The 26,465-nt window shown below is 35.3% G+C and overlaps 1 protein-coding gene across 4 annotated transcripts in view; it reads left to right on the top strand.

Annotated features, from left to right (window-relative positions):
* Nucleotides 1–2,157: 2,157 nt before the first annotated feature.
* LOC144975032 (protein deacetylase HDAC6-like) overlaps nucleotides 2,158–26,465 on the top strand; it is a 331,648-nt gene continuing 307,340 nt past the window's right edge. The window contains exons 1-14 of one of the 4 annotated variants that reach the window (XM_078918680.1): nucleotides 2,184–2,257; nucleotides 3,995–4,147; nucleotides 7,850–7,884; nucleotides 8,800–8,889; nucleotides 9,340–9,374; nucleotides 11,811–11,952; nucleotides 12,400–12,537; nucleotides 14,147–14,244; nucleotides 14,568–14,669; nucleotides 15,867–15,935; nucleotides 16,246–16,372; nucleotides 16,846–16,911; nucleotides 17,486–17,545; nucleotides 24,626–24,715. In XM_078918680.1, coding sequence (XP_078774806.1) covers nucleotides 7,852–7,884; nucleotides 8,800–8,889; nucleotides 9,340–9,374; nucleotides 11,811–11,952; nucleotides 12,400–12,537; nucleotides 14,147–14,244; nucleotides 14,568–14,669; nucleotides 15,867–15,935; nucleotides 16,246–16,372; nucleotides 16,846–16,911; nucleotides 17,486–17,545; nucleotides 24,626–24,715 — 1,050 coding nt within the window. In that variant the 5' untranslated portion in view covers nucleotides 2,184–2,257; nucleotides 3,995–4,147; nucleotides 7,850–7,851. Of the gene's footprint in view, nucleotides 2,258–3,994; nucleotides 4,148–7,774; nucleotides 7,885–8,799; nucleotides 8,890–9,339; nucleotides 9,375–11,810; nucleotides 11,953–12,399; nucleotides 12,538–14,146; nucleotides 14,245–14,567; nucleotides 14,670–15,866; nucleotides 15,936–16,245; nucleotides 16,373–16,845; nucleotides 16,912–17,485; nucleotides 17,546–19,149; nucleotides 19,210–24,625; nucleotides 24,716–26,465 lie in introns of those variants that run through there. The other 3 variants (XM_078918681.1, XM_078918683.1, XM_078918682.1) reach the window with 3 other exon arrangements.

Below are 26,465 nucleotides of genomic sequence, written 5' to 3'. Positions count from 1 at the left end.
ACGATCAGCAGGCCGATACGTCGCTGCAAATACGTTCGACTCCGCTAGTAATCCTTGCTGTCCGACACAGCAAGACAAGTAGGTCAACGTTTGACCCGACAGTTCCTCCTCGCACGTCCGACACGGCAAGGCAGACTTGTCCTGATGAAAACGTCCAAAAACAGCCAATGGACTGTCAGTAGGCCGATACGTCCGACTCCGCTGGTTGGTTTTCCGTGCTGTCCGATACAGCAAGAAGTACGTCACCCGTCCGACACGGCAGGTACTCCTCGCACGTCTGTCACGACAGGCAATCACGTCCTGATGATTCTTCCACGTCTGTCACGACTGACAGTCACGTCCTGATGATTCTTCCACGTCTGTCACGACTGACAGTCACGTCCTGATGATTCTTCCACGTCTGTCACGACTGACAGTCACGTCCTGATGATTCTTCCACGGCTGTCACGACTGACAGTCACGTCCTGATGATTCTTCCACGTCTGTCACGACTGACAGTCACGTCCTGATGATTCTTCCACGTCTGTCACGACTGACAGTCACGTCCTGATGATTCTTCCACGGCTGTCACGACTGACAACTGACAGTCACGTCCTGATGATTCTTCCACGGCTGTCACGACTGACAGTCACGTCCTGATGATTTTTCTGAAACAGCCAATGGACGGTCTTCCCTCTCAGCAAGTCGAAACGTCTCTGTACATACACGTCCGACTCCGCTGATAAGTTGTCCTTGCTGTCCGATACAGCAAAATAAGTAGGTCACGGCAGGTTCTCCTCGCTCGTCTGGCACGGCGAGGCAGGTAGGTCCCCCTCGCTCGTCTGGCACGGCAAGGCAGGCAGGTCCCCCTCGCTCGTCTGGCACGGCAAGGCAAGGCAGGCAGGTCCCCCTCGCTCGTCTGGCACGGCGAGGCAGGTAGGTCCCCCTCGCTCGTCTGGCACGGCAAGGCAGGCAGGTCCCCCTCGCTCGTCTGGCACGGCAAGGCAGGCAGGTCCCCCTCGCTCGTCTGGCACGGCAAGGCAGGCAGGTCCCCCTCGCTCGTCTGGCACGGCAAGGCTCGTCCTTCTTCGTCCGGAGGCAGACCAGGGCAAGGCTCGTCCTTCTTCGTCCGGAGGCAGACCAGGGCAAGGCTCGTCCTTCTTCGTCCGGAGGTAGGGCAGGGCTCGTCCTTCTTCGTCCGGAGGCAGACCAGGGCAAGGCTCGTCCTTCTTCGTCCGGAGGTAGGGCAGGGCTCGTCCTTCTTCGTCCGGAGGCAGACCAGGGCAAGGTTCGTCCCTCTTCGTCCGGAGGCAGGCCAGGGCAAGGCTCGTCCTTCTTCGTCCGGAGGTAGGGCAGGGCTGTCCCCTTCGTGGGTTGGCAGTCCTTAAAAGGACTGTGATTTCATGTGACCCACAGCTGGAATCCTCGTCGCCACTGTTATGTACCAACCGCAGTACATAAAATAACTGACAGGGAAGACGCTCCTTAGTTGCCAATCATCAAATAATTGTTTATTCAAGTCCTTTAAATCATAATATATCACAGACTTAGTAACATTAAACATGCAGTATAGAAATATACATAAACAGAAATATACGTTATGTAATATAACGTCAATGCACAAGAGTAGTTAACTAATGAAACGAATATAACGTATTCTATTAATATATTCAATTGTGACATTATTTAGAAATAACTAAATGTAATTCAGTATATATATATATACAAGCGATGGTTTACAGCGGAAACGCGTATCCTTGTGAATTATATGGGCATTTCATCGTCCCAACTATCGGTGGTGTAATGTTAGCACGTATGATCGGTAATCAGGAGATATGAGGTTCGATTCCTAGTCAATGCAGCTGATTGTTTTGGGGTGCTTTTTTCCTTGTCTTTTTCTCTTTTGCTTTGTCTTGCACTGTGTCACACAAACCTTTTCAGATCTTTATCTACCCACAACAATTTGAACAGCCAAATCAAAATTTTGTATGGTGGGTAGAGGGCACGTTGACAAAGATGCAGATAAACTACAAACTCTAAGGCATTTAGGACAGGGTTTTAGACATACCATTCCTGATGATAACATCGTTAAAAACTAGGTAACGACGATAACAGGCTGTATGGTGGGTATGTCAAATCAATTAAATTTTGAGTCTCTTGAATTAGAAGAGGCTATAAAAGGCACACAACAAACTGGTACTTATAGAAAGGAGTGAATTAGTGTTAATACTCCCTACTTTTCCACACGGGACTTAGAATTCCTCATTAAAGTAAAAAGGTATGGCATATTTTACATTCATCAAGGGAGAGAGAGAGAAAGAGAGAGAGAGAGAGAGAGAGAGAGAGAGAGAGAGAGAGAGAGAGAGAGAGAGAGAGAGAGAGAGAGAGAGAGAGAGAGAGAGATGTATCAAAATCACAAATCCGTCCTGCCACCGACCATACAATATTGACTAGCAATTTTGTTCTAAAAGTATTGGATCATGAACCCAAAAATTTTCCGACCCCCCCCCCCTTTCCAATGTAAAATTACTAGTGTTAATACTCCCTACTTTTCCACAAGGGACTTAGAAATCCTCAATAAAGTAAAGAGGTATGGCATATTTACATTTATCAAGAGATAAATAGAGAGAGAGAGAGAGAGAGAGAGAGAGAGAGAGAGAGAGAGAGAGAGATAAAGAGATAGAGAGAGAGTGAGAGAAATAGATGGATAGATAGAGAGAGAGAGTGAGTGAGAGAGATAGATAGATAGATAGATAGATAGATAGATAGATAGATAGATAGATAGAGAGAGTGAGATAGATAGATAGAAAGAGAGATAGATAGAGAGAGAGAGAGAGAGGGAGAGAGAGAGAGAGAGAGAGAGAGAGAGAGAGAGAGAGAGAGAAAGAGAGAGAGAGAGAGAGAAAGAGAGAGAGAGAGAGAGAGAGAGAGAGAGAGAGAGAGAGAGAGAGAGATGTTTCAAAATCACAAATCCGTCCTGGTACCGACCATACAATAATGACTAGCAATTTTGTTCTAAAAGTATTGGATCATAAACAAAAAAATTTGTCCGCCCTCCTCCCTCCCCATTTTTAAATGTAAAATTACTAGTGTTAATAATCCCTACTTTTCCACACGGGACTTAGAATTCCTCATTAAAGTAAAGAGGTATGGCATATTTTTATTTATCAAGAGAGAGAGAGAGAGAGAGAGAGAGAGAGTGAGAGAGAGAGATAGATAGATAGAGAGAGAGTGAGAGAGAGATAGATGGATAGATAGAGAGAGTGAGAGAGATAGATAGATAGATAGATAGATAGATAGATAGACAGAGAGAGAGTGAGATAGATAGATAGATAGATAGATAGATAGATAGATAGATATATAGATAGATAGATAGATAGAGAGAGATAGATAGATAGGTAGAGAGAGAGAGAGAGTGAGTGAGAGAGATAGATAGAGAGAGAGAGAGTGAGAGAGATAGATAGATAGAGAGAGAGTGAGAGAGAGAGATAGACAGATAGATAGAGAGAGTGAGAGTGAGAGAGATAGATATATAGATAGAGAGATAGATAGATAGATAGAGAGTGAGATAGATAGATATATAGAGAGAGAGGCAGACAGAGAGAGAGAGAGAGAGAGAGAGAGAGAGAGAGAGAGAGAGAGAGAGAGAGAGAGAGAGAGAGAGAGAGAGAGAGAGATGTATCAAAATCACAAATCCGTCCTGCCACTGACCATACAATAATGACTAGCAATTTTGTTCTAAAAGTATTGGATCATGAACAACAAATTTTGTTCGCCCCCCCCCACCCTCCCGGCCCCCCACCATTTACTCCCCCCCCCCCCCCCCTTTTTTTTTTTTTTAAAAGTAAAAATCCTGAAATACAGACTTACAAAAACAACAACAACATAAAAAAAATAATACAACAGAAATACCAGCAGTCACACTGAAAATCATTTAACAAATGTGTAAAATAATACAGGAGATGAAGCACTAAACGTCCACTCAACCACTAAACTGACATCACACTCTCCACAGAGGAAAATAAAATTGGTTGAAATTGAACTGTGAACTGTCAACGAGATGTCAACAACGTAAACAAACCGAAAGTTGATTGATCTCTGAAACAAATCTATTTTCATACTTCCCCGGACAATTTTGGAGGTCTACTTGATTATCGAAATTCCAAAGGTATTTTGAAATCAGTAGTTTAAAATCAAATGTCTGTTGTTCGGGTACAATGTACTTTTTTCTTTTTTTTTTTTTTTGGAAGGAGGCCTTCCGAAAGCTCATTTGTAATTTCACCATGGTGGTAGACCTTCCGAAAGCTCCTAGCGCTAGCATTTCTTTAAATTTGTATTTTTGCCGTGGATGTTTTGTCATGTGTTTATTTATTTAATTTGTCATCCTATAGAAGCATTTTAAAATCTCTAGAACAAACTTTGATAGATTTGTGAAAGTTTAAAATTTCCTAATTTGACCATTGTTTTGATTCTCGGCTTCTCAGCCGCATTTTGATTTGTGAAGTATTGAAAGGTAGTACAAAGCATTCCTAGGTTATTTTTTTCTATTAGAGTTTGTTATAAATCTTAGTAAAGGTGATAAGTTGTTTTTCCTATTAAGGTGAGTTAAAGGTACTAGGTTATTTTTTTTCTTAGGGTTGAGGGAATATTTGAGTTGTTTCCCTTAACTCTAGGAGCTTTCGGAAGGCCTCCCATGGATCTTTTGTCATGCGTTTATTTATTCAATTTGCCAATATATAGTAGCATTTTAAAAACCCTAGAGCGAACCTTAATTTCTTAATTTGACAATTGTTTTGGTTCTCTGCCACCATTTTGTATTGTGAAGTATTGAAGGTAATGCAAAGCAGTCCATAGGTTTTTTTTTTCTCTATTAGAGTTAGCTTGAGGGCGGAGGATATTTTTTCTATATTAGGGTTAGTTGTTGCTATCTAGGTTGTTTGCTTTTCCTATTAGGGTTAGTATGATTTGTTAATTGAAGTGCACGCAATTATGGGACTCGGTACTAAAGGGTGTGAAAACCATAATTTAACAGAAGAAGGAAAAAAATGGGTTGTCAAGAGGAAAATCCGACAGAGAGGATAGATTTTGATTGTTATATTGCGTAGATTAAATCACATGCTGTTTTGGCAGAGCTTTATTTTTATTAGATTATATGATTATGGCAGCAGTACATGTTAATGAAGTGATTCAGTCGTTTTCTGGTAAGGGTGACATCATTGCCTGGATAAAGAAGGTGAGACTGGTAGCTAAGTTGAAAGGCATAACGCAGCTTGAAAATTTCTTGCAGTTGTATCTGGAGGGGGATGCTTTGGCGTTGTACTTGCAGTTGGATGAGGTGCAGCAGTCGATGCAGGAGAAATTGAACAGCATTTGATTGAGGCATTTGCTGACGGGCTGTTTGTGGCACATAAAAAGATGATGGAAAAGAGATGGATGGGTGAACAAGTTGATATGTTTTGCATAGAGTTTAGGAGGCTTGATGGGTTGGCTGGATTTAATGGCGAAAAGTTAGATAGATTGGTGAAGTTGTGTTTTGTTAACAGTTTTCCTGATGCAATATCGTGTGAGCTTCAGCAATTAGAAAATGTGTTTCAAATGTTTATGGTGGACCTGCTTAATAAAGTGCAAATTCTTACTGCCAACAAAGAGTGTGTTGCAGCGGCAGTGAGAACCACTACCCACACAAGAGGCTTAGGTGAGCAGATGAAACGGTTTAGTGGTTGTTTCCATTGCAGTGGGCCACACATGAAAAAGGACTGTGACCAAAATGTGACAAAAATACGGTGCTGTAGGTGCAACAAAAAAGGGCATCTAGTGAATTGTTGCGCAAGTCTGAGCACATGATGGGTGCAGGGAAATGAAGTGGGGGTCACTGGTGCGCCAGCAGTTACCCCAGTTACACAGGGGTGCACCCTCTCCCAGTAATAATAATTCATGCAGACAAATGGGAAAGAGTAAAGGCATTGGTAGATACAGGGTGTATGACGACGGTAGTTAGTTCGGAGTTGGTTGGAGCTGGACAATGTAAAGGAAGAGACTATATTTGTTGTTATATGGTGAACAAGATATGCGATTGGAAGTAGAAGGGACAGTGGTGTTAGTGAAAGTAATTGTAGCAGACTCTATACTTGGTGACGTGAAGGTTATCATTGGAATGGACGTTATTAATGAGTTGTGGGGTGTGACAATCAGAAGTGGAGAGATTGATTTCGGTGAGCAAAAAGGCTGTGAGTGAAAATGTATCAAATGACAATAAAATTGATGAATGCGGAGACAGGGTTGTGAAAGTCAGCGAGTGTGTTGCTAGAGAAGAGGAAAAAGATGACGATGGGAAATTGATGGATGAGGTGATTGAAGACATTGATATTGTGCTATTTTGAAACTGTGAGAGCATTACTCATTCAGTTATTTTTTAAATTATTATTGGAGATGTGAAATATTAGCCAATATGGTGTAAAGAAGGCTCAGTTGTGTTTATATTTTTTTTTCTTTATTCTTTTTTGGTTTATTTTGTTTATTTTACTTATTAAGTTTTTATTATTGCGTCAAATGCTGAGTAACCACTTCTTCTTCTTCTTCTTCTTCTTCTTCTTCTCATCATCATCATCATCATCATCATAATCATCATCATCACTATCATTAAAAAAAATTTGAGCTGATTACAAAATAGTCAAACACAATGAGTTGATTGTCATGCAGTTCCAATCTAATCAGTTTTCATTTGCATTCCAGTTAGAATTTTAAGCACCATTGTTGTCATTAGAAACATGATTGCTCCAATTTATATTTTGATTACGAAAATATTCTTAAATCTATAATGTCAATTCAATATGAATGACTGATTATGCCCTTGCATACCTTCCATAGGACCAATAAATAATTCAAAATTTGTTAGAATTTTTCAGTGTCCTGAAAAACGACGTGTTCTACTTTATGCATTCATATATTACCTCCACTTGTATATAGAGTGAATATCATCAACATCATTATTCCATTGAGAGGAGTAGTCAAATCATGAGATGTAGTATGGATTGGAGTAAAGATTTAATTCTACCCACTCTAGAGATGTCAGACTGAAAATTGTCTTAGTTGTGACAGTGATGTTATAGTCATATGAGGGAATGTACCAAATAATTAAAAAAGTAAGAAATACCTTCAGTCAGGAATTATGATGCTAACACTATTATAATTAGATGCATAATTAAATCACATGCAAATCATATTAACTCACATAAGTAGTTGCACAGTGGTCTATTTGTAACCTCTCCAATTTTAAGCATGTTTCGGTTATAACACATGTCCGGGACATGACAGAATTTTTTCTATGTGAATGTACCCTTTTATAAGCATGCTCATCCAAATGGACCCCACTTAAGAACATGCTCATTTTTCTTATCGGGTTTTAAAAAATGATTTTAAAAAAGTGAAAATTTAAAGCAATTAACTTTTTTTACAAAGCCTATGAAATGCTTTACATGCATGTTATTCACACTTTCTGATTCTATACATTCTCTTGCATGAAACATGCCCATTCAATAGACCAAGACCTCCGCACTGAAACAGACAAAACAGATCGCCATAAAACAGCAATTGGCAGGTTTGACAAACTCTGTTACACTTGAGGGCTGGGTTTAGGGGTCATGGCACTCCTATGTGATGTTCATGTGATCTTGTGCCTTTTTATTAAAAGCATGAAATGAACATATACAGCTTCTATTAACTTCCTGATAGAATGTTGGTACTTTGCAAAGAATGTTTCCTGGATCTAAGATTAAAATCATATTATGTTACGGAAGAAAACTATATGATCTACCATTGAGGACTTGGCAGCAAATGCTTTAAATTGAATACTATTTTTTTTCCTTGTCAGCAATGTCGGGCAAACGATTGCAGTCTGCACCAGGGGTAAGTTTGAATGCCTTATAAAACACCATGAGACAGTCGAATAACTTGAGCTAAATAAACAAGTCCCGCCCAAAAAAAAACAAAAAAACAACAACCCCCCACCTCCCAAAAAAAACCCAAACCCCACCCAATATAAAGATTTACTTTGTTTTTTTTTGACAATGATATTTTTATCTTTATTCTTGCTGCAATGTCAACAGCAAGCACTAAATTGAATGTCACAAGTAACTTTTTGTTGTGCATGTTTATGCATAAGAGACCTTGATCTAATTAGATTGAATGCTATCTCTATCTGTACCTGTATAACTCTAAGTGGCTCTTATATGAGCTTTTGGTAGATAGTATAGGTTAATGATAATCTATCCTCTGGGGATTTCCTTTTTTCTTTTTTTTCGCAATATTAGATATAGTTATAATAATTTTCTATATTTTTACTCTGTCTCTCTGTCTGTCTGTCTGTCTGTCTCTCTCTCTCTCTCTCTCTCTCTCTCTCTCTCTCTCTCTCTCTCTCTCTCTCTCTCTCTCCCTCTCTCTCATCCTCTCTCTCTCTCTCTCTCTCTCTCTCTCTCTCTCTTTCTCTCTATTTCTGTCTTTCTCTCTAAAATCCCATTGTTTTGTTTTTATGTTGAGCTCATAAATTTATCAAGGATAATGACTGATCAATTATTGGATAACTAACGATTACTTTACATTCTTCTATCATTTTCTGGTTTAGTTACATGTGATTGTCTGGTATCATGGCTATAAATGTATTGTCTACTGCAATTTTCCATACATTTAGACCCAGTTGTCACGTGATGTTAGAAGTAATTTAAAGAGATAAAGCGCTATTTCTTGTTAAGTGTATATTTATTATATGATAGGTCACATTTAAAGGCAAGGGTCTTGTTCATGAGTATTTTATTATGATTCCAGGCATATGGCACTCAGTCACAAAGAGCAGATTCATCGTCAAGTGATGAGGAATATGAAATTGAAATGTTGCGTAAGGCTGCTGAGGATTTGGTGAGTGAAATGATCAAGCAATGAGTCTTTAGCATTATTAAGTTTGTTATTTCCAAGAATTGTAAGGTCTGTTTGTATTTATATAAATTTCATCACAATTAAGCACTGGGATTAACGCTTGAAAATCCTGTATTCAGAATTCATATGTATAAATATACATGTTGTTTTATGAACACATTAATAAAATAATGATGATTATTGATGCAGATTAAAAATTGAAAAAAAAAATCTATTATTAGATATTAAATTTCAGTACTTATATTTTAAAAATATGTGTAAAGATTTATTTTTCCTTTAGTGATGTATACAATAATGGTCATACTATTCAGTTTGATATTTACATTTTGTTTTTAAAGTCAAAACTGCTTGTTCGATTGTTGATCTGATGACTGATGCCAGACAAAATATATTTTTGTTTTCGGAAATGAAACCTGTTTTTATATGTTTCAGGATCTCAGTGAAAATAGACATGAAATATATTGTGGGTGAGTATTACAATGTGAAAGTTGAGGCAATATATTTAGATAGTCATTTTGTTTCGTAATGTAAATAGAAGGATGACGAGAAATAAAGGGAAAAGAGAAGTTCCAGATAAAAGTATCATGTGGTAGGGAGTCAATCTCAGAACCCAATTGATACAACACCCACTGTCTGGCTGAGAGTGGGAGAGGCCGGTGAGTGAATGCATTAGTACTGAGCTATCCAGCCACTCATTGAAAACGAGATGACTGTACATTTATGTAAATCTTCATCTAAATATGAGAAATGCTAACTATTATCTTCCTGTACTAACTTCCTTATGTTATATAAAAATTATGAACATTTTTTTTGCTGTATATGAAACTCTTAATTCATTTCTTAGGAAGGTTCGTCTTCAGGTTTTTATTTTGAATATATAAGACTAAATCATCCCAGGCATCAGCTGCAGTGTTTTGCGAAAAATTAGCAATGTGGGTTATGCCTCTTGCTCAAGGAAAAAAATACCAGCTGTTTCACACACCCAGAAGTAAATTTGGACGTTTGTATTATGACTCTTTTTGTGAAAGACTTAAAAACTAGGATCTTAGACAATTCATGTTATGTCAACATAATTGTTTTCAATAAAATGTGGTGTACGTTTTATTTACCATATTATTTCTGAGAAATTCTGTATCCACTTGCGTTTGGCTAGATTATCCTCAATATTCATTTTAGAATTCAAAGAGACTAGAGACCCACAAGTGCAAAATTAAGTTTACAACTTAATGAATGATTCATGGCCATCACGGTTGCTTTTGTCAAAGTCATGAAAATTGTATGATTCAAGGTTAAAAAGTAAATTTTACGCTAATATAGTGTTAAGGAAGAAATATATTTTTTGGTTCAGATTGAGAGGAAGATAGGGTGCTGAGTGGTGCTTTATTGAGACGATTCTTTGGGAACGGAATTTTTTCTATATAAAAAGTCATACCCTTTCCAATTCCCAGCCGCTTAATTGGGACGGTCCGCTATGTAATGGGGATGAAATTTATGTTGTCTTCAATCATTTAAAATGTTGGTTCATAAATTGCAAATTAGTCAAACTGAATGGTCACAGAGGTATGGACAATAGAATTTATCTTTATACCATGTTAGTGTCTATTGCGACAGCCAATCTGGTGTGTGGTCGAATCACTTGTCATTGTCATCACAGAGATGTGAGTAATAGAATTTACTTGTATCCCATTTCATTCTCATCGACTGCCATTGTCACGTTCATGGTCATGGATCAATGGCCACAATGCCAGGTAAACTGACCAATGATACGTTGGGTAAAGAATGATGGCTCTGTTTGTTAAAGGCTGTCACCACCAAATGGTTTGTATGTTCAATGAGCCAAATGGTGTAGGTTGCAACCGTTATGAGTGGCATATAGATAGTTTGCGCTTGGCTACGAAGTTCACAACATTGTTTTTGTACCTTTGATGGGTTTTTCCTTTTTTTCTTCTTGATTTCTTCTTATTTTTTAACTAACTTTCCAATTGATCAATGATTTTGTTTTTCTCATCTAGTAAAGCGTGTTTAGACTACTATTGATAGTTCCTATTCAGTTACCATGTCCTTATTAGTATTTTCATTTGTATCAATTTTAAGTAATTGTCAATGATTAAAATAAATGAAAAAAAGACTGAATTGATATTAAAAAAAAAAAGACTGAATTGATATTAAAAAAAAAAGACTATACTGCTTTGACCTTTGATTGAGTTTTCCCTGTTTGCCTTTATAACAGGATTTGTGATGGTGATTTCTCAAGAAGATCAAACATATATAAATTTAATTGGTAATTCATTGTATGTAGAATATTTTATTTCCTCTCTTGTTTTGATTGCCATTTTGAAATTCACAAACGATCTATGTCCGCCCAAATGTATGTTTGTTTTATAGTCACCCTTCAACCATGCTCTCAGGTGAAGTGTGGTATTTATTTATTAATCAATTAATTTATTTACTTATCTATTTATTTGTTTCTTTATTTATTTTTGTATTCATTATTTATTTATTTTTCCATTAATTTATTTAATGTCTCTGGATCTTCAAGGACTAATTATTCTATACAAATAAACGGGCAAGATTGAGATATAGCTTTAAAGTTCTAGTTTAATGCCTTATTAAATACGTTTTAGGTTATTCAAATGGGTAAACCTCTGATTTAAAGTCCATCTGCGAAGGGATTTATATCACAAAGAAAAAAGTCATATTCTGGGATTTCGTAAGCAAGTCTTTTGTCACTGCACTTCTATAAATGTATTGTTGTACATTGCCTTGTGGACTTTAATAAGAGATGGCTGATGACGAGATTGAATCTGAAACGTTTTTTCTGATATATCTTGTTCTCTATTGAACATATTTTATTCCAATTTATTCATTTAGTTTGTCCTCAAATTTACTCTTTATTTCCCCAGGACTGGATTCGCCTATCATGAGGTTATGACACATCACAAATGTGAATGGGATCCATATTTTCCTGAAAATCCTCGTAGGATTACAGAACCTTTCCGCCGTATACAAGAACTTGGTCTATTGGACAGATGTGAAATCATACCTGTGAGGAAATTTACAAGTCATATTTTTTGTTTTGTTTTGTGCTGTTTCTGGCTTTTAACTATTTGGAGCAGGGGTCAAAGTTGGCCGGAAAATGTACCAAAACCACCATTTCTTTTTTACAAGCTGCCTTTTGTGGATATTGCACTGCATTAAAGCTGCAGAGTAAAAATTTCTTGCGACTTTTTGAATTGGAGGCTGATTGATTTAAATTATTTCCTGCTTGATCTAATCAGGACCCAGATGGTCAATCACTTTTATATCAGTAGGAGTTTGTTGTTAAAAAAAAAGTCTATCTGAAAGTTGATTTGAAACATGTTTGTTTACATGTAGGATATCGATTGAACTGCAGGGCTAAAAAAAAGATTTAGGTAGGAGAAACAAATTATTAAAAAATGAAGTAAAATTAAATTTGCTACTACTGTCATTGCCGGTCTATTTTTCACTCAGCTGTGCTTTGCCACAGAAGACCAAGTGTTGGAGGTTCACACCAAGAGCCTTCTAGATCTGGCCCAGTCAACGGCCCACATGGATGTAGAACAGCTCAAGGAAGCTTCATCAAAGTATGACTCTTGGTATGCAAATCAGGTGAGCTGTGATGTGTGTGTATTGGGATTGAACAGTAATTTAAAAGTCCATGTGTGTGTATGTATGTTGGTGTCTGTATGACGGAAGGAGGCTAAAAAGAGTATCAGTTCATCACCATTTTAGTCTCTAGAACCGACTCATTCACAGGGAATATTTGAGTAAATAAATAAATATTAGGGCTGTTCTGACCAATAAATTATTAATTCGTCCATACCCTTTATGATTAGTCCTTTCTGTCTCAAATCAGAAATCAAAGAAATCGAACGAATATAAAACATAGCAGTGAATATGGTACTGAATTAATGAACATTTAGCTGAAAAACCAAAACTCATTAAACTTCCACCATCGACTATCTGGCCTCTGACTGACCCTATTGTGCTACCTGTAAGAGCACTTTCGACTGACCATTTTTTTTTTCAACGATACGCCAATTTTATTTTTTGCCTTTAATCATGTACGCTTTAAGATTATGTTATGCTAAAGATTTGTCTTAGGTGTGAACACAACGAGATAAAATCAAATTTTATTATGATACCAAACACATAACACTCATTTTCGTCATTGATTGTTAAACTATACACAAGTTTAGGCATAAAAATTGGAAGAAGACCATAAAAAAGTTAGTATTTAAATAATTTCACATGATACACCTTATATGTTTTTGGCTTAAAAGAAAGACAAAAGAATGCAGATTATAGTGCAATTAATTTCTTGAACAGTTAAGTCACCAAAGCCTAGTTACATGCTTGTACAGTTAAATAATATACATTCATCACGAAGCTACCAGTGCAAGTAGGCTAAGTATAGTGGAATAGTGTTATCTCATATCAATAGTAAATGATCATTGAATCCAAAATAGTTAAGGGAGTTGTTTTTTAATACTCTTAACACAGTGCAACGTATAGTGACATGACTGACTTAATAATGCCTTCCACTGGCAATGTCATCAGATATTGTAGTTTCAGCTGTAGTGAACATTCAATGTTTGTTAAATTACAAAACTCATGCATGATTTTTATAGTCTATTGCATAATCCATGTAGCATAATAAAGATTAGATTTAATCTTTCATTTCCTTTTTTAAATCATCCTTCATGTTAGTGTCGGTCATTATGATGTGATGCCTGTCTTTGAAAAGCTTTTTACATTTGACAATCTTTCCACATCTTTTCTTTAGCACTCTAGACATTCGAGTTTCTTTTTGATTTACATAGAAAAATATTAGTCATTAAGAGCTACCAGGTCCATGAGGCGGAGTTAATCCTTGTCTCTGTAGTATAACAGGAGTAATAACTAGTTATCTTCCAGATCGGATACTAGTTTATCTTGAAGTACTGGGTGGGAGGAGTTGGGCCAGAAATAATAAAGAAATCAATCCCTCCAAGAAGGATGGAGGGAGGGAGAAGAAGAAGAAGGAGGAGGAGGAGGAGGAGGAGGAGGAGGAGGAGGAATTTCCATGGCATTGGCTACTATGAGGATGACATATCTAATCAAATCTTATAATTGACCAAATTTACGAAAAAAAATCTGTAAAAAATATTTTTCAAGTAATATTTTGTTGAATTTTATAAATTCATTACTTTGTACTTCCCTTTTTCTTTCCATACAGGAAACATATGAAGCAGCGTTGGCATCTGCTGGTTCAACTTTGACCTTGGTCGATCACATTCTTCATGACAAAGTCACCAATGGGTTCGCTTTAGTCAGGTGAGACAATGATTTCTTGTTAGAGAAATGTCTATTCAAAAACTTATTGCAGAGATTCATTCATTCTGAGTTTCTTGTGCATGCCATTCTTATATTGGGGACCAAGAAAAAACCATTTCTATTTTGTTTGCCAACATTAGTGATTAAAAGAGTCAATCATTTACATTACCAATATTTGTAACTTAAGGAGATATGCCTTTGGTTTCAAATGCATCCTCTCCCTCATTCTCTCTCTTCTTCTCATCCTCCTCTTCATCTTCCTATTCCTCCTCCTGCTCATCTAACACTAAATCAATGTGATAAATTGTTACTTGGTTCCACAGACCACCAGGACATCACGCTATGCCAGATGAATTCAATGGTTACTGTACTTTCAATAACGTTGGACTGGCTGCGAAAAATGCTCTTGCCAGAGGTCTTAACAGGTAAAGATGTTTTAGTTAGAGGTCTGAACAGGTAAAGATGTTTTAGTTTAATTCTTTTGCATGTAGGTTTTATACACCATTCAAACATCTTGGATATAACAGTGCTGTTCTTCATATGAGATAAATTTTTTTTAAGAAAAAGAAGTTTTACTTTATCTACCATTTTACTATTCAATTGAGAAAGAAATCAATAAGACAGCATTGTTTTTTAATAGAATGAATCACCATGTCAAGTTCCCCCTACCCCCCCCCCCCCCCGCCCCCCCCCCCCCCATCCCATTCAATTTCTGCACCACTGTGGTCAGCTTAAATTAGGCTCAACAATTTAGTTAAATAGCCTTTTAACAATTTTTAGTGTGTTTAAAAGATCTCATCTTCATCATAAAATCCTTCTGTATCAGGGTCATCTGTGACAGATCGATTCACTCACTCGACCCAAACACCAGATCTTGCTATGGATAAGCCTCCGTTCACGACTAACACCAATGTTATCTTTTTGGACTTTTTCTTTGAAGTAATTAAAACAAGTCAATCAAAATTGACATACTATTGTTCTAAAGAAAGAAAGGCCATTTTTCTTCATTAAACAGACTCACTTTCTATGTTTGGTCTTAAGGCCGTTGAATGAAATTTAATTGTAGAAATGTTTGGAATTCCAATGAATTTGGCTGTGTTTTTATTCATACCATCATTATTTACACTTTTCTGAGACGAATTATATATGTATTTTAAAAACTATTTACATTTTTTTACATGATTGTGGTAATGGAACAAAACTATGCATTTGCAAGTTGAACTTGTGAGTATATTCTTAAAATTAATATTGAAAAATACCAAAAATCTCTGAGGTGAGCAGACAACATGGAAGTAGAAGGGTTGAGTTGAGTGGGTTAAGACTCTGTCATAGGTAAAAATCCCCTATAATTCCACCTGTCAAAGTGATACTAAGCTGCTAGAAGCTGTGGACTGTAAAAAGTAAGAAACAAAAAATGAATATAATAGCTCCAAAACAGAACAAAATACCAAACACTGAATGTTTCTGGCTCAAAACCCTTCTTCAATCAACATAAAAAACAATTAAATCATAAATACATTGCTTAAAAACCCAGATAGATGGTGGAACCTTCATCATTGTCTATTCTATAATCATTCTTGATACGATAGACAAATAAGACATTTGAATATTTTTTTCTCCAGGATCCTCATCGTGGATTGGGATGTCCATCATGGTCAAGGGTTACAAAGGATGTTCTATAACGATCCCAGGTTTGTTTATTAAGTGCTGAATCCTTTAGTTAGAATTGTCCTCCCTTATCATGTTTGTCATTTTTATGCTCAAGGACTCAAGAAGTCTATCAAATACATTCAATCATTATCTCATCACTTCTTTTGCTTGACATGTTTAATGCTTATTATATCATGTAAAACATTCTTTTTTTGACATTTAAACTGTGTTGGATGATTGAATGACTTTTTAGTCTCAACCCTTAAACAAGATGTGAGAGGCTCATAAATCGAGTTAGTCACTTTCGCAGTGAATTTTCTAATCTCTTACATCTTTATCCTACCATTTCAGAGTTCTGTATTTTTCTATCCACCGATATGAACACGGCAAATTCTGGCCCAATCTTCGAGAATCAGACTATGATTTTGTTGGTCAGGACCAGGGACTTGGATTTAATGTCAATGTTCCTCTCAATAAAGTGAGTTTTCTCTGACAAGTCATTGCCCGCATCTGATTTCGTTTTTATTATTAGTTATAATCTGGTATTTGAAATTCAACTTAATTTTGACTGAGAGTCTTTCATGAAAAATAATCATCTGTTTTTGACTTAGTGGACATTGCTCATCTAACATGTGATTCCCTCTTACATAAATTATTCCATATCTCAATCAGAGCCTTCCAAAAAAAAAAAATCAGCCTACCTGCCCATTCGAGGCAATTTTTTTTTTTTTGGCGATGTTTTTTTTCTTGTATATTTGTTTCTGCTTTGACTGGCACTGTTTCACACACGCCTTTTCAGATCTTTATTTTACACCTGCTCCCTAATTTGTCAAATTGGCATTCAGGATCAGTGACTCTGTACTTGCTTGTGTTTAGACTCTTGACACAGTCGTGAAGACAGATTTGATAATTGTTTGAATTTGTATAGAGTTTTTTCCCTTTGTCCAACAGACTGGAATGACAAACTCAGACTACATGGCCATACTGCATCATTTACTTCTGCCTCTAGCATACGAGGTAAGCTTTTTAATGTCTGATTTCTTTTCCCCAAATATTTAAGAAAAGTTTAAACAACTATTGATTTTTTAAAAAAAATTAAATGCTGTATTTTGTTGAAGTATATGGGAGATTTCTTTGTTATAAAATTTGTTAAAAACAAATTAAAGTATGAATTTCTCTTTTGAGTGATTCGTTGGCATGAAATTTCACTTTTTATTTTTTCAAATGTATAAATTATTTAGAATTGTGATTTTGTTTTGATTATTAGATTTCTATGACTATACTCCTGTACTTCGCATCTTATTTGATTGTCTCCCCTGGAAATAAGATTGCAGACGAACATAATTTGAATTAAATTGAAACCCACAATATTAACAATTCCATTTATGGAAGGTTCCATTTTGACCATGAAATTTTCAAAGAGTTAAAATTTTCATATCTTGAAAAACTTTTATTTACTATTATCTCATTAATATGTGTAAATTTCAGTTTCACAGAAACACCCTGTTTGTTTATATTTTTGACTTTTACTGAATGAATAGAATAAAACATTATGGTCTTTATAATGCCCTCCTTTCCACATTTATTCCAGTATTGCCCAGATCTTGTCCTTGTCTGTGCAGGATTTGATGCAGCATTAGGCTGCCCAGAGGTATTTAATAGATTCATTTCAAACTGGAACTTGCAAGGTCATTTTCATCTGTATACGGAAACCAAGGAGCTTAATTACGATGAAGAAATCAGTCGTTTTTATCTTTCAATCTCTGCATGTATGGGAAATGTTAGGACACGGAATTTTAAAAAAATCAAATCATGGAAAATGGGACAACAGGCACAATGCATTCTATTTCATGGAGTAAAATCGTTAACAAATGATGAAAAACAGAATGTCAAAGATGGAAAAAGGCAATTTATAGATTTATAAATTTTGGTGATATTTACCATTTGTCAGATTATATATTGAACAATTTCAGACAAAAGGCAGCTGACAATAAGATTCATTTTATTGATTGATAAGAAACACAAACCTCAATTTAGGTTTCGCTCATTGTTATCGGCAGGTTTTTTAAAGACTTGGAACTTTTTTACTACATTTACAATGAAGATTGTGCCTGAAATAGAAGCAAGACTATTTGTTGTCACAAAAAGCGGCTAACACAATGGCCATGACAGAATAATGCAAGTGTCAAAGGATTCGTCAAACAGCTTGAAGCTGGAAAACATTTGAAGATAAAACTGTTGGTGAATGAATTAATCTCAGACACAGGCAGAATGGAGTTTTGAAAACCTTCTTAAGTGAACAATACACATCTTTAACCTGGATTATGCGAGTGTCAGATGTAATTTCATATTAGCTTATTAGCTTTTTGAGGTTGATGGCCCAGTTGGACGCATGTCTTGACATTGCATATTTGACTAAGACACATCATATATATTACTGAAAGCAACTCGGTTTTGGATGAGTACCTGGCTATGAGATGCATATTTCAAAGATTGCTTGTAACAAAAGGAGACAATTTTGTTGAGGAGATGAGGCATTGGTCGAACACATAAACTTGAATTCAAGCCCGATGGAGACATTAAAGTTTTTTCTTCAAGCAAGAAACGTATCCCCTAATGCTTGCTTTGCAGTGTTGGATGCCTACATTTAAGCCTTATTTAAGCCTTTTTACGGGATAAACCTAAAAATAAATTTTCTTATTGGATGAATAAAGGGAAGTTTGATTAGTTTAAAAAAATAATTCTAACAGTTGATCTACATGAATAGAAAAGTACGTTTTAGCTCAAAGCTTTGGGGGGAACAGCGAAGTCTTGTGAGGCTCTTTGGGCATTGTAAGACAATGGAAATAAGTTACATAAATGTACATATTTATTATAATATTTTGCTCAAAGTCAAGTGTGAAATAGCATATAGCTTTAGCACAGCTAGAACAGGTCACAAGCAATCGTTGTAACCAACTCCAACTATGGAGGCATCATATGCTATGACACATCTGGGTTTGGTCTAAAAATAAATATGAAATTACACCTAGCTCAGATATGATTATACATTGTAACACTCGGAAATTGTGGCCAAAGTTCTATGGAAATGGATGAGAGAAATTTCAGCATTAATTGTGAGCCTTAAAATACATTGCAGTACCAACAATGATCTGACTGACACATTTATTGTTGACCATTTTAATACAATTATTTTAGTTTAGTGATAATGCCCTCACAACAATGACCTCGTTGATGTTTTTACTGTCCTCTCAGTTTTGTCCAGAACTGGTTCTGGTGTGTAACGGGTTGGATGCTGCCATTGGAGATGAAAAGGTATTTGAGGAGGTGACTTTTAATAGCCTCTAAGTCACAACTAGATAGGGGGGTGGGGAGAGGGTTAAACGGAACTTCCTAGTTGTGTTCTAAAAGGTTAAGAAAACCCATATTTATCTCTTAAACACACTTAATATGTTTGCCCCTCCTCTCCCCCCCCCCCCCCCTCCAAAAAAAAAAAAGAAAAAAAGAAAGGACCTTTTTTCTCTATATAATGAATGATCTAACAAGTATTAAAGCACTTTCTCATTTTTGGTTAATGGCTATAAGAAATCAACTTAGATATATTATACCGTGTGGCATTTATATTTTATGGAATGAATCTCACTAAATTTATCTGATAACGATAATGGAAAATAAGGGATTGAAATTTTAATGACATTGAATGGAAATATTGTGCTCATAAAAATGTAATGAAAATAAGTGTGATTGAATAGGTGATCGAAATATGGTGTATAAATATAAACAATGATAATAAAGAATCCATTGGTTGGTATACTTTTCATTTCTATATGAATTTATATTTTGAGTCAATTGTTCTCTTATTATATTTTTTAAAGGGCCAAAAATTATAATGAAATCGCTAGTCATATTTTTTATGAATCTGAGCTTTTGCTAAGGCTGCCTGCCGTTTGTAAAAATAAGAAAGTGGAGAAATGCTTATGTCTCTCTGAGATCTGCATTCATTGTGTCCTCGTTGCTTTGTATGTGCAAAGGACTTGAAATAAGAAACCATTCAAATATTTGTTACAAAAGAATTTTTCCTAAATTGAATGATAATTAGTATGCGGATAGTGTCTGATAAGAATTAGAAAAAAAAAAGATTTTATTCTCAGAATTGTGTAACTTGATACTTGCATCATGTTTCAGCAAAGTACAAAATATAAGAGGAATGTTAGAGGTAAAATATAAAAATATGTTTAATTAACCAAAATTGATAAAATATTATGGAAGAACATAATTTGCCATAGAATTTGCCAAAACCTGAACATTGTCGAAAATGTTGGTTTCTTCTTCAGAAATTGTAAAGATATGCAATAGGCTTTGTACAATTTGGAAAAAATTTGTAAGTCTTTGATAATCATATTCAAAAAAACATAATATGTATGAATCCACTTTATTGAGGGAAATTTATCACTCACCAATCTATCCTGGTAGAAAGTATATCTTTTCCCTTGATATGAATTTCAAGCAATCTGAGAACTTTCTATCTAACTCAACATCAACATCAACAATAAAACATACTGATACAAGTCATCAATAGAAAAACATACTGATACGTCATTGACTGTAAAACTATTTGATAGAAGTCATTGACAGTAACACACACTGATACAAGTCATTGACTGTAAAACTATTTGATAGAAGTCATTAACAGTAAAATATACTGATACAAGTCATTGACTGTAAAACTAACTGATAGAAGTCATTGACAGTAACACACACTGATACAAGTCATTGACTGTAAAACTAACTGATAGAAGTCATTGACAGTAACACACACTGATACAAGTCACAGTAAAACTAACTTATAGAAGTCATTGACTGTAATACTAACTGATAGAAGTCATTGGCTGTAAAACTAACTGATAGAAGTCATTGACAGTAACACACACTGATACAAGTCACAGTAAAACTAACTTATAGAAGTCATTGACTGTAATACTAACTGATAGAAGTCATTGACAGTAACACACACTGATACAAGTCATTGCCTGTAAAACTAACTGATAGAAGTCATTGACTGTAAAACTAACTGATAGAAGTCATTGACTGTAAAACTAACTGATAGAAGTCATTGACAGTAACCCACAGTGATACAAGTCATTGCCTGTAAAACTAACTGATAGAAGTCATTGACTGTAAGACTAACTGACACAAGTCAATGACAGTAAAACATACTTATACAAGTCATTAACAGTAACACACACTGATTCAAGTCAATGACAGTAAAACATACTGATACAAGTCATCAATAGAAAAACATACTGATACAAGTCAATGACTGTAAAACGTAACTGATAGAAGTCATTAACAGTAAATCGTACTGATACAAGTCATTGACAGTAAAACATACTAATACAAGTCATTGACAGTAAAACATACTGATGCAAGTCATTGACAGTAAAACATACTGATACAAGTCAATGACAGTAAAATATACTGATGCAAGTCATCAATAGAAAAACATACTGATACAAGTCATTAACAGTAAATCGTACTGATACAAGTCATTGACAGTAAAGCATATGGATGCAAGTCATTGACAGTAAAACAAACTGATACAAATCGTTGACAGTAAAACATACTGATACAAGTCATTGACAGTAAAACATACTGATGCAAGTCATTGACAGTAAAACATACTGATACAAGTCAATGACAGTAAAATATACTGATGCAAGTCATCAATAGAAAAACATACTGATACAAGTCATTAACAGTAAATCGTACTGATACAAGTCATTGACAGTAAAACAAACTGATACAAATCGTTGACAGTAAAACATACTGATACAAGTCATTGACAGTAAAACATACTGATACAAGTCGTTGACAGTAAAACATACTGATACAAATCATTGACAGTAGAACATACTGATACAAGTCATTGACAGTAAAACATACTGATACAAGTCATTGACAGTAAAACAAACTGATACAAATCATTGACAGTAAAACATACTGATACAAGTCATTGACAGTAAAACATACTGATACTAGTCAATGACAGTAAAACAAACTGATACAAGTCATTGACATTAAAACATACTGATACACGTCATTGACAGTAAAACATACTGATACAAGTCATTGACAGTAAAACATACTGATACAAGTCATTGACAATAAAACATACTGATACACATCATTGATAGTAAAACATACTGATACAAGTCATTGACAGTAAAACATACTGATACAAATCAGTCTATATAAAGATGGTGTACAAAAAAATCTGCTCCTATTGAGGAATGTTTATCAGTCACCAAGGTAACCTGGGAGAGAGAATTCTTTTCTTTCTCCTGATTGGATGTTTAAGCAACTCATACAGCCAGTTTCGCTAATCACAAATATAATAATAAGTACCGACCATATCAAACGAGAGATATAACATATTAAAAATATGATCAATTTGTTATTGTATTGGAAAATATATCCTGGTTCCAGGCATGGCAGCATTATGGAATTTTATCAATTCATTAATAAAATATTTAAAGATTTATCAAATTTCCACAAGATATGTTTTCCCTTTTTTCATACGAAGACTCATGGAAAAAAATCTTTAATTACTTTAACCTGTCATACATTTTCGAATTGCAGCAATTTCTGTAACATGAATAGTCTTCAGATGCTTTACACAGATACACCATCTTGATCAGTTTCAAATTGAGTAACCATCATAGAATACGCGATTATTCAAACTTAAGTTTAAATAATATTCGTCTGGAACATTATCATATCATGTTTTTATTTCAATGTCAATGATTTTTTTTTACTTTGTGAGTGAATTAAGATAATGAAGATTAAATCAAACGAGTAATAACATCAACCTCAATTTTAAACATTAAGATTGATCACACTTAAAACCACACTACAATATTGCTAGGCTGTTTAATTCCAAATAATGGACATTGAAAGGGATGCTCAGAGCAAATTGATATTTCCCATGTTTTTATGCTCACTCTAGGTAGCTGGAAAAATATTACTGAAAAAAAAACAAGCCCAAACCTACAGACAAGTCATCACTTTAGTTTTATATAATCTTTAAGCACTACGTTTTTCTGATTTCAGTTGGAATAAGAATTGTGTATTTTTTTCACTTTTCACTCGCCTTCAGTGTGAATGAATACCTGCTATATCAAGTAACAGTAACAAAATGTGTAAAAGGACAAGTACAAAAATGTGACCTTCAGGTACATTGTATGAAATGGGAGTTTGCTTCCATATGTCTTGTTTAGGGAATAAATACAGCTCTATGAAATACAGTGTCAGCTCGGTGGAATCATGGAAATGCTCCATGTAAATGTATATCTGTATTTTATTTATTCCAATCTCATCCTTCATGGCACATCGTAACCTTGTATAAATACATACTATTATTTCCTTTCACGTACTACATTTACTTTGATCATCTGCTCTATCCTTGATCTGTGATATTAGTGTTTTTAATAGCAGTCCATGTATGTAACAGAGATCTTTCTGGCATTTTCATACCCTCCCTCCACCCCTGCCCCCTGGTATTCTTTAGTATCCATTCCTGCATTAATTTTATCAAGTCTTTTTTAGCACTGTATTTAGTTTCCAAGATTTTCCCGGCTCGGCAATAATTTTTTATTCATCCTTTCCTTTTTCAACACCATATAAATCTGTAGATTCCCCCCCCCCCCCCCCCACCCCAACCTAATATTAGATCTTTGCGTTCATAATTAATATAAACTAAGGAACGAATTTGAAATTATGCTTTCATTAAATGTGTTAGGACGAGTAGAGGACACAAAACGGGGAGATTTGTGGAATTTCCCAAAATTTGTACCCATGAATTTATCATGACATCAGCGATTCAGGGCCAGTCCTACTTTCTCCATTTAGTGGTCACAGCTACAGCTTGACACATTCTTTTAATAATCATCAAGAAAAGTATGATTATGGTGATAATATGACAGATTATGGTGATAATATGACAACTACGAGTATTGTCAAATTTGGAAATGGGTGATCGGTTAATTGTTCTATTGCTTCTATTTATCAAGCATTTATAGAAATGGTATTCACTCCCAGAAAGAATAAGATGTTTGGCAATATTGATAAAGGAAATCGTTAAAAAAAATTAATCTGATGTTTTTATTTTGAGAAAGTATCATCTTCAACCTAAAACCATCTCTAGAATATACCCAAATTTCATACAGATAATAATCTAATTATATGTTATTTTCACCTTTATAAACCCAAGAGTCTTTGGTTTCCGAATACAGCTGGAATCCAGCATCTTCTGTACTTTTATGACCCTATATACCACCACCACCAGTGTTTATGATGCTTTTTATGCCTACGATGTATTTTAACATGTATTATTTAATTATGTATATACTTATCAGATATGGCAACATACAATGTTAATTTCCATAAATTTACAAAGTTATCTTCTCTTTTCATCGATTTAATGAGATAAAATTTTGCTTTAGCTTAAAGAAAATCTAATTTTGCTTTAGATTTTTAAAAAAAATCTTAATCACTTTCATCTAATTCACATTAATGTAAATATGAAATTTTCTAGTTCCAAAAGAAGAATTAAAATAGGCTCATATTTTTTTTTTTAATTCAAGATATTTTGATTCTTTGTGTACAAGTGTTGAAAGTACTGAATATGTACCAACATTTTTCCATTCACCCTCAAACCTGATAATCCATTCAGGGAGAGATGTTGGTGACCCCTGTGATGTTTGCACACATGACCTACCATCTAATGGCCCCGGCATCTGGGAGGATAGCTGTTGTTTTGGAAGTATGTATGTACAGCTACAATAGAACTTGGATACAACAGGGGTAATAGGACTTCAGTAATGCAGTCTTTGTCAAAGCTTAACTCATATTTATACACAATGAGAGCAGTAATCAACCCCCCCCCCCCCCAAAAAAAAAAAAACAAAAAAATGTTTATAATAGATAAAAGCAGGCCGGGAGGGGGGGGGGGGGAGGGTGAAGTATAGCATATATATGTTCTGCGATTTCTTTTTTTCTGAATAAAGTGATATTTTTTTTAAGGTCTTAATAAATTTAAAAATCTCTTTTTTTTCTCCTCTTGTTTTATTTTACAGTGTATTTAGTTATATTTGTATCTGTACCTATGTGTGAGTGAATGTATGTATGTTGTGCTTTGATTTAAAAAAAAAAGGATTGCATGGGATGGGGGTGGGGGGGGGGGGGGGTCTTGAAGGTGAAACCATAAACAAACATTGAGAAAAATAATCAAAAGGGTCGCTTGGACTTAGACCAGAAAAGAGATTTTGCATTGACAACACATAAGAAAGTGATAAAGGAAGAAATTTACATCTGTTATTGCCAAACCACAAATCTTTTAAAGTCTTGATACGTTATCATATCTTACTAGATGAATTAGACTCTTATTTCATAATGATAATTGCCTAATGATAATTAATGATAATCAGTTTTCTACCAATTTCTCTTCTTTTTTACCTCGTTATTGCCAAGTGTTATGAAATACAAGCCTGATATGACTTATAGGGATTCTAAAAATTCCTGTCATAGAGGAGCTGGAATTTTATCCGAGACTGTTGTATCTGAGTTCTACTGTATTATCTTTGCAGCCATTTCCACCTCTGTCATCACACATTACCACAACCACCACCATTATCACCACCACCACGACCACCATATACCACCACCACCACTACCACCATACACCACCACCTTCATCACCACTACCAATACAACTACCATCACCATCACTACCATCATCACACCACTACTAGTACGACCACCACTACCACTATTGCCTCATCATCATTATCCTCCTCGTCATCATCATCATCATCAGTCATCATCATCGTTATCATCTTCATCATCATCAATATCATGATTGTACAATCTGACGAGACATTTTAAGCTGATTAGTCTTATATGGGGAATTTCTATTAAAGTTTCATACAATAAACGTCTCTGTCTCTTTCTATTTTTATTAAATTTTTTTTTTTAATCCCTTAAGTCCTGAGCCTTTATTTAGTATGATTTCCACTAAACCTGCTCAAACTACTTTACAAGGGGTCCCTAGCCAACAACAACTCTTAACATGTAGGACGAGACATGAAGTCTGTTAGGCAACATTAGTTTTTTTCTGACAGAGGCAGGTACTCATTTTACACCTGATTACGGTGAGAAAGTGTGAGTAACGAACCTAGTGGAAAAGCGTACAACAAACTTCAATCAAGGATTGTGATACAGTGGAACCTCCCGATTATGACACCTCCGAATAGCGACAACCTCCTGATAACGACATTGACCCGTGGTCCCGATTCTTTTTCTATTTAAGATCAGTTTAAAAAAACCTCCAAATGACGACGCACTTTTTGATAAAACCTCAGAATAACGACATCATTTTGGCGATTTTCGGCAGTTTTCGTAGATATCTGATACTAAAAATACCGAGTATGAGCACTCAAAGTTTATAAAAACGATTCCTGCTTGAACCAATGAGAACGCAGCTTTTGAAACCAATGAGAACGCAGCTTTTTTTT

Source organism: Berghia stephanieae, chromosome 6, assembly GCF_034508935.2.
Source record: "Berghia stephanieae isolate SIO BIC M18660-M18661 chromosome 6, UCSD_Bste_1.3, whole genome shotgun sequence".
Taxonomy (NCBI): domain Eukaryota; kingdom Metazoa; phylum Mollusca; class Gastropoda; order Nudibranchia; family Aeolidiidae; genus Berghia; species Berghia stephanieae.
The sequence above is the reverse complement of the archived record's forward strand: the minus strand, read 5'-3'. Positions and strand labels throughout refer to the sequence as shown.